The sequence below is a fragment of the Panthera uncia genome, chromosome B1 (assembly GCF_023721935.1).
Source record: "Panthera uncia isolate 11264 chromosome B1, Puncia_PCG_1.0, whole genome shotgun sequence".
Classification (NCBI taxonomy): Eukaryota; Metazoa; Chordata; class Mammalia; order Carnivora; family Felidae; genus Panthera; species Panthera uncia.
The window spans coordinates 137,206,021-137,215,032 of NC_064811.1; the positions used below are offsets into that span (position 1 = coordinate 137,206,021).

General features: G+C 36.8%; 1 protein-coding gene across 1 annotated transcript; it reads left to right on the forward strand.

Moving 5' to 3' along the window:
- The first annotated feature begins 1,956 nt into the window (after positions 1 to 1,956).
- Positions 1,957 to 3,857, forward strand: NPY5R (neuropeptide Y receptor Y5). Its single transcript, XM_049632652.1, has one exon. It carries the CDS (start codon positions 1,957 to 1,959, stop codon positions 3,325 to 3,327), a length of 1,371 nt encoding a protein of 456 aa, XP_049488609.1. The 3' UTR covers positions 3,328 to 3,857.
- Positions 3,858 to 9,012: the final 5,155 nt, after the last annotated feature.

Genomic DNA, 9,012 nt, shown 5'->3' on the forward strand with positions numbered 1-9,012 from the left:
CTATTACCCCAAATTATGTTGCATTTCCTCTTCCTTCAAAAAATTGTGGAGAGTAATATTTTACTTTAAAGGAGCATCATCCTCCAGTTACATGCCCCAAGAAAACACAAAGCCATTGTAGAATCATCTATGCAACTTCTCTTTTGTCCTTACCTTGGTAGTAGAAAAAGCAATCAGTAACCACAGATCTACAACAAAAAAGGATTGTTTCAAGAAAGCGAGTCAAAAGAAGAATGAATAAGCAGGATACACAGGAACAACCTGTACACGTTATAAGTACAAATAGGATTATAAACAAGGTAGATGAAACCAGGGGTTATCAGAACCCAGGAAATTAGGCAAAAAGGCCAGTCAAGGCTACTTTGATTAGAAGCTCACTAATCCATTCAGAGTAGTTACTGGGAGGCAATTATCTGATAATATGATGAATAAAATGATTCAGTAGGCCACGTGAGTAACTTTTTTTGTTTACATTTTTTTTTAAGTTAATTTATTTTTGACAGAGACAGAGTGCGAGCATGAGCTGGGGAGGGACAGGGGGAGAGAGGGAGGAGACACAGAATCCTAAGCAGGTTCCAGGCTCCAAGCTGTCAGCACAGAGCCCGACGCGGGGCTTGAACTCACAAATTGTGAGATCATGACCTGGGCCTGTCTCTCTATGTCTCTGAAAAATGAATAACCTTAAAAAATAAAAAAATTAAAAAAATTAAAAAAGAGGACAAGAGGTCCCTTTTGCCTCTTACTGATATATTATAGACAGTTTGTGTTTCATCAGGCAATACTGTCAAATCTCCAATATGTAGCAATAAATAAGAAATACCATTGTGCTATTAATAATATTACATTATTAATTTTGTTTGAAATGAAAAAACTTATTATGGGGTATGATATTGGTATTACTTATACATTTAACTTTAAGATATAAATTTTCATTCGGCCATATGAATGTATTCAATCTTTTTAAAGCTGAAAATTATTTTCACTTTTTAACTTAAAAAGTAAACAGGTAATTTTTTTTTAAACACTAGCAGACTGCTGGCCAGTGGCTATCCTAATTCATGATAATCTGGCACCTCTTAAAGGACTAAGAATTGATCATGGAATGACTGCCATCCAGTATTGTGCACACGGAGTCAACAGTACAGCTTGATAAACACTTATTAAGTGCCTACTGTATACACCTAAGTCCTGGGGTGATCTTTCTACACTTGAGAAGCTTAAATTTGAACAAGATAATATTTAAGATACTAGACACTTGTTTGAATTTTTCATTTTTCCATAAATATTTATTTAGCACCCACAATGGTGAAGTTATTGGGCCATGGATTGTGGTAGATGCCACAGTGAATAAAGGACAATTTTCTGCTTTTCCATTGCTTATAAATAAATAAGGGAGGCTGTTATGCATTTTAATTGCATAGCAAAGCAAATTGTGACATTCGCATGAGACAGCTATAAACAGAGCAGTATGGGGGTTCCAAAGAGGAGATCACATCCAGTTGAGTAGACTAAGGAATACTTTAGCATAGGTGACTTTTAAGTTTGACCTTGATTGAAGTTGGAAATGAAGGAATGTTTAAGGTAAGATTATGTGACTACCCCATGAGTAGGCACCGTGACAGGATAAATAATAGCAATGAGCTGTTGTAAATTAGGTATCTTGAAGCTCTTACATATATTTGCCTTTTCCTTCCCTTTCGTCATATCTACATAAATTTAAAAAACAAGGTTTGCTATTTTACAACACATTAACACACCACAGAAGTGATGGTAGGCTTAGATTTACTGTAATTGTTATTGGCTGATATTTGCTGTGCTCTTAGAACCAGTTCAAGACCTCCCAAAACTTTTTTGGGAGATTAGTAAGGTAACAGGAGCAAATTGTAAAATTTAGTTTCCCTCTCAGTGTATTAATTTATAGTGGTCACGTAACTTTTTTTTTTAAGTTGGTAACTAATGTCTTTTTATTCCAAGCAGGACTGTGATATGGATTTAGAGCTCCAGGACTTTTATAACAAGACACTTGCCACTGAGAACAGTACTGGGGCCCCTCGGAGCTCTGATTTCCCAGTGTGGGATGACTATAAAAGCAGTGTAGATGACCTGCAGTATTTTCTGATTGGACTTTATACATTTGTAAGTCTTCTTGGTTTCATGGGGAATCTCCTTATTTTAATGGCACTCATGAGAAAGCGTAACCAGAAGACTACAGTAAACTTCCTCATAGGAAATTTGGCCTTCTCTGATATCTTGGTTGTGTTGTTTTGCTCACCTTTCACACTGACCTCCGTCTTGCTGGATCAGTGGATGTTTGGCAAAGTCATGTGTCATATTATGCCTTTTCTTCAGTGTGTTTCAGTTCTGGTCTCAACTTTAATTTTAATATCAATTGCCATTGTCAGGTATCATATGATAAAACATCCTATATCTAATAATTTAACGGCAAACCATGGCTACTTCTTGATAGCTACTGTCTGGACGCTAGGTTTTGCGATTTGTTCTCCCCTTCCAGTGTTTCACAGTCTGGTGGAACTTCAGGAAACATTTGGCTCAACACTGCTGAGCAGCAGGTATTTATGCGTTGAGTCGTGGCCATCCGATTCATACAGAATTGCTTTTACCATCTCTTTATTGCTAGTTCAGTATATTCTGCCCTTGGTGTGTCTAACCATAAGTCATACCAGTGTCTGCAGGAGTATAAGCTGTGGGTTGTCCAACCAAGAAAGCAAACTAGAAGAAAATGAGATGATCAACTTAACTCTTCATCCATTCAAAAAGAGTGGGCCTCAGGGGAAACTTTCCAGCAGCCAGAAATGGAGCTATTCATTCATCAGAAAACACAGAAGAAGATACAGCAAGAAGACAGCGTGCGTGTTACCTGCTCCAGCAAGACCTTCTCAAGAGAACCATTCAAGAATGCTTCCAGAAAACTTTGGGTCTGTAAAAAGTCAGCTCTCGTCATCCAGTAAGTTCATACCAGGAGTCCCCACCTGCTTTGAGATGAAACCTGAAGAAAACTCAGACGTTCATGAAATGAGAGTAAACCGTTCGATCATGAGGATAAAAAAGAGATCTCGAAGTGTTTTTTATAGACTAACCATATTGATATTGGTGTTTGCTGTTAGCTGGATGCCACTACACCTTTTCCATGTGGTAACTGATTTTAATGATAACCTTATTTCAAATAGGCATTTCAAGTTGGTGTATTGCATCTGCCATTTGTTAGGCATGATGTCTTGTTGTCTGAATCCTATTCTGTATGGATTTCTTAATAATGGGATCAAAGCTGATTTAATTTCCCTTATACAGTGTCTTCATATGTCATAATCCCAAATGTTTATCAAGGAAAGAACAAATGTTGGGATGGTCTAAAACACATTCACAATAACTATTTATGTATAGTAAACACGTTTTAGTAACATGAAATTCAATTTATGTATAAGAGTTCTGCATTTGAATGTCAATTCATAATATATGGAAGATAATTTTAATGTGTTATATATAATATGATGAGTTCATTTAGTTACATAAAGTCAATGTCAGTACACTCTGTAATTTCATTTTAAATATGGGGCACCTGGGTGGCTCAGTCGGTTGAGTGTCCGACTTTGGCTCAGGTCATGATCTCGCTGTCTATGAGTTTGAACCCCGCGTTGGGCTCTGTGCTGACAGCTCAGAGCCTGGAGCCTGCTTCAGATTCAGTGTCTCCCTCTCTCCCTGCCCCTCTGCCACTTGTGCTCTGTCTCTCAAAAACTAAATAAACATTTAAAAAAATTAAATAGTAGTTATATTAAGTTTCATTTAATCTTGTCTTGTAAACGAATAAATTGTAATTTTTATTTAAAATAAAAGTTATACCGAACCAACTCAGTATTTTTGGTTGAAAATTATAATAAGCAAAAATATTTTTCCTAAGGATCATTTAATTTCAAATGTGAGGAATATATATTATCTATTTATCTTCAATTCCACTTCACAGGCTTCTTAATATTTAGGTTGTGAAAATACCAAAAACATTTAGGATGCTCAGCAAATCATAACAAATGACACATGTATGCCCAAGTCATGATCAAAATTGTAAGCACTGGGTACACTTTTGGCAAGAAAACAGTTATTTCCTGTTATTGATAATTGGTCAGATTGTTCATTTACTCCCACTATCCTAGTAATACACAATTAATTTACCAAATAAAAGTGGATTTTAAATCTTTTCTAGTCTTATACCACATTGACACTATCGAAGAAAGATTGTTTTCATGTACATCTTTTATAATCTAAAATGTGAAGTGTAAATGGTATATGTATTTCCAAATATTAAATAACTTTTTAAAAATACTTAGTGTCCACAAGAAAAAAAGGTTAATTTTTTTGGCCAAAATACAGAATGATTCATATTACTTTGTGCTATTTCAGTAGTGAGATCTCATATGCTATCTTACTAAACTTTACAATTGAGACTTTTTGTTTATTTCATCCGTTTTTTTTTTTTAAACTGAGCCCCTGAAAATTGAATATTTTCACATATGGCTCATATGTGCAAAATGACATTGCTGTCTTCATTTGGTACAACTGATTTAACGTCCCTTGTAGTGATTTCTGTTCACAAAGGAAAACAACAAAACAAGAAACATTTTAGGTTTGCAAGTAGGTAATTCGGGTAGTTTTTTAATCTATTGAAAATCCAAAACCTCTATGGCGGCTTTCTTTCACACACCCTCCGCCTCCTTTGCTACATGTTGTCTACACATGGGGGAAGCTGAAAATGGTGCTAGTCCACGTGGTATCCCAAGCTCACTCCTACTGAACTCCAGCTGAGGAGTAATTGTTTTGCCCGGTCTCCATGTTATGTACGCCTGTGTAATTGTATGGTCCGTCCTAGGCAAGGTCAGGAGCTGAGAGTCCAACCCCAGTATCCTCCACCCCTGCTGACACTGCATCGACTGTGCGGTTGCATAGACACTCCACCATGCCCTCCATTGTGTTCTGAGCCCGGGCTCTCCTGCTCTATCGGGTCTTGTACCTGCCTAGTATGGCCACTGCTGGGAAACTTTAAATTCGTGACCAAGAACGCTGCAGGAGCTTATGAAATTCTGTTCCTCACGTAGATCACTGAGAACTGAAGCAGGCAGCATGGATGTACTGAGTTCTTCTCTGCCCACACACTATGAGCTGCCATATCTACATTGCTGTGCTCACCCTATGTTGCCACAAAAGCACTCTGCTTTGCAGTCTTTTTCGAGATTTTCAAATATGAAACTGTGTACACTCCCCTCTACTTTTAGCTTCTCTCTGATCTGTATTAATGTCCTCCCCAAATTTTTATATGGCCACAGAAAAAATGAAAGAACTTTGGTTCACTTTTGCTTTTCTTTTTCTCTCCTTTTTTTTTTATTCTAAAAGCCTCTATTTCTTTCTACCTACAAAGGTTGTTCCCTACTTATAATATCTTCGTTTTTCTCTTCACTATGCCTTACAGTAAAATTATGTTCAGAACATCAAGGTTTGCTTTTGGAAAAGGAAGCTTTTGTGATTTAAAACCTGTTTCTCCTCATCAGTGCTTAGATTCAAGTGTATTAAGCAATAAACCTAGACCAAAACCAAAAAGTCTAGGCTGAAGAATGACTTCTTATTTCTAAAAGCAACAGGATACATAGATAGATAGATAGATAGATAAATAAATAAAAGCAATAGGTATTTTCACTTTCACTAGGGCAGTCAATTTCAAGGCGTAATTTTAGTGGCTAGAGCGGGATGGGGGTAAGGGGGAACTCACTGATAAGTGCAAATATAAACGTATAGGGAGGTATTTTATCATGTTAGAATGAATTATATTAGTAAATGTACAATACCTGTCAAACCTCACAGATTTTATGGTTGCTGAGAGATGAGTTTAGTTAAACTGGATAAACTAATTTGGAGTATTTATTTTAAAGTTTATTTATTTTGAGAGAGAGAGATCGAGGGAGGGACAAAGACAGAGAGAGAGAGAATCCTGAGCAGGCTCCATGCTGTCAGTGCAGAGCCCAACACAGGGCTTGATCCCACAAACTGTGATATCATGACCCGAGCTGAAGTTGGTTGCTCAACTGACTGAATCATCCATGCTTCCCTGAATGTTCTTAATAATTGTAAGTTGAGAAGTTTGACGGTATTGGTGGATAGACACCATAATGGTTTGGGAAGTTTATTATGAATAATAATTTCTTCCATGGAGTCTTGGTTAGAGAGTTAAACAATTTATGTTCAATCAACTCTCTATTGCTCTGGAGCTGATTATCTTAACTCTCCTATTCTTTTCTGGTGTCTGACTTGATCACTTATTCCACAGCATCTTCACAAAGCATGGCTAGGGGAAATAAAAAGAGATGAAATTATAAACAGTCAACCTCATTACTTTTAACAATTATTCTTAAATATTTATTTCAAAAAGAGATGTTAAATTGAGTTTTAGTTGTTATTTAAATTCTTCCTGCTAGCTATGTTGTCCATTACTGTGGGTAATAAAACACTAAAACAAAACAAAAACTGAGAAGTCACAAAGAACAACTAAAATAATTAAATGACGAAGCAATGTATATGAGGATTACTTCATTCAGATAGTATTGAGTACGTACTGTGTACCAGGAACTCTTGTAGGTGCTTTGGGATATAACAATGAAAAAGATCCCTGCTGTTCTTTGTTTGCCTTCTGGGAGAAAGGGGTCAGTGGCAGGAGGTGGACAAACAATAAACAGTAAGACAATACAAAGTGAATTAGGTAGTAACAATACAGTATATAGATAGATGCATTCATTTCCTAAGGCTTCCTTAACAGAATGCCACAAGCTGGGTGACTTAAAACAACAGAAAATTATTGTCTGACAGTTCTGAAGGCTAAAAATCCGAAATCAATGTGTCCACAGGGTAACGCTCCAATGAAAACTTACAGAGGAATCCTTCCTTGCCTCTTTTTAGCTTCAGGGTTAGCCAGTGGTTTTTGGTGGGTTTTGCAGGTGCATAAATGGTCTCTGTCTTCATCATCACATGATATTCTTCCTATGTCTGTGTTCAAGTTTCTCTCTTCTCTGTAAGGACATCAGTCATGTTGGAGTAGCCCACACCCATGCCCCCATTCCAGTAAGACCTCCTCCTAATTTAACTAATTACATCTGTTAAGGATCCTATTTCCAAATAAGGTCACATTCTGAGGTCCTGGGGTTAGTGTTTCAGCATTTCTTTGGTGGGGTATGTGTGTAGAGGGAGTGCAGTTAACTCCTAACAAAATGGTAGTGGATATTAGTAATGATAAGAGCCTTAGAACAATAAAGAGCAGAGTCAGAAGGGGTGTGCATTTGTCAGGAGAAGCAAGAGAATTGGATGTAATTTCTAATGGGATGCCTCCATCATCCTCATTGAGAAGATAACTTTTGTGCAAAGATTTGAAAAAGGCAAGAAGCTGTGTGGCAGTAAGGAAAAAGAGCACTCCAGGCAGAAAATATGGCCAATGCAAAGGCCTTGAAGTTGGAGCACATTTCAAGTGTTAAAGAACAGGAAGGAAAGCACATACCAGGAGTATAGTCAAGAGAGAGAAATTAGATAAGGAGCTAATTCAAGGACGGCTCTTATAGGTTCTTACAGGCATTTGGAAGGACGTTGATTTCTACTCTTCAGAAAATTGAGAGCTATTGTGAATTTTGACCAGACTTAGGATACAATATGACTTACATTTTGAAAGGATCACGCTAGCTATGAGAAGAAACTATGTTCCTCTGGCTTCTTTTATGATGTCAGCAAACATGAATGCTTAATATCTATCTATCTATAGATATACACATTAAGGCATTAAGTAGAAGTATGTGTGTATATGTACATACGTAGGCACTAAGCATATTTATGTATGTGTAAAGAGAGAGACATTAAGCATTCCTTTTTTCCTAAAATCATATATATGTATGTGTGTGCTTTAATTCCATAATTTCTTTTACACTTTTTACATTAAATGCATTAATGGAAAGATACTTTCCTGTATCCATCATTTGGCTACCCAATGGTATAGTTCTTTCAGGAAAGACAAGATGAATACTTACTACTACCTCTTTATTTTCTGGATATCAGAAAATAAATGATATTTTATTTAAATGAAACATATTCATGTAAACACATTTGATAGGTTTGGATACATTGCCTTTATTGTTATTATTAATAAGAAGCTCAAATAGTTTCATCTTTGGCTGATGGAAGTCTCCACAAACCGGCTCTGGGTCATTTTTTTTTTTTTTTTTGATCTAGTATTTGTAATTGTTATCTGTGGGAAGATCAGGTCCAATAGCTAGTCAGTCATCCACATCAGATGTGGAACTTCATTATGCACATTCTAAGTCATAGGTGACGAAGAGGAAATCTGAAAAAATGATAATTTCTCAACCATGGGATTTCAAATCTCTCTTTCTTTCTCTCAGAAGGTGTACTAAGGCATTGGATTTCAAGAGCTAGGCAGTATAATGTAGAACTTAGATAATTTAGGAAGTAACTTTTTCACATACGGTGGTGGCCAGGGTCCTGCACCACTCTCAAATTTACCACAGAAGTATTTTTGAGGATAGTGATTTAAGGAAAACTGTCTCTCTACCCAAAGAATATTTTGACACCAAATGTGTGGGGTTTTCCCCCACACCAACCACCAATTCTCCAACTCTTGGGATAATCGTTGAGTGTTCAATAACTTAATTCAATTCTGACACTAACTACCTGGAGTTAGCACAGATCTCACAGGCAAGGACTCAGTCCCAAAAAACTGCTCCTACTTCAGACACTAGTCAGAAATCTCAGGTTGTCAAATAATTGACTATAAATCTCGGGTTCCCACAATCCCTCCTCAGGAAACTACAGGGGTTTTAGTAGCTTTGTGTCAGGAACAGGGGGCAGAGACCAAATATATATTTCATATTATATTAATATTACTTTACAGTGATAAAAGAATGCCAAGGGGTGCCTGGGTGGCTCAGTCAGTGAAGCCTCCAACTTCGGCTCAGG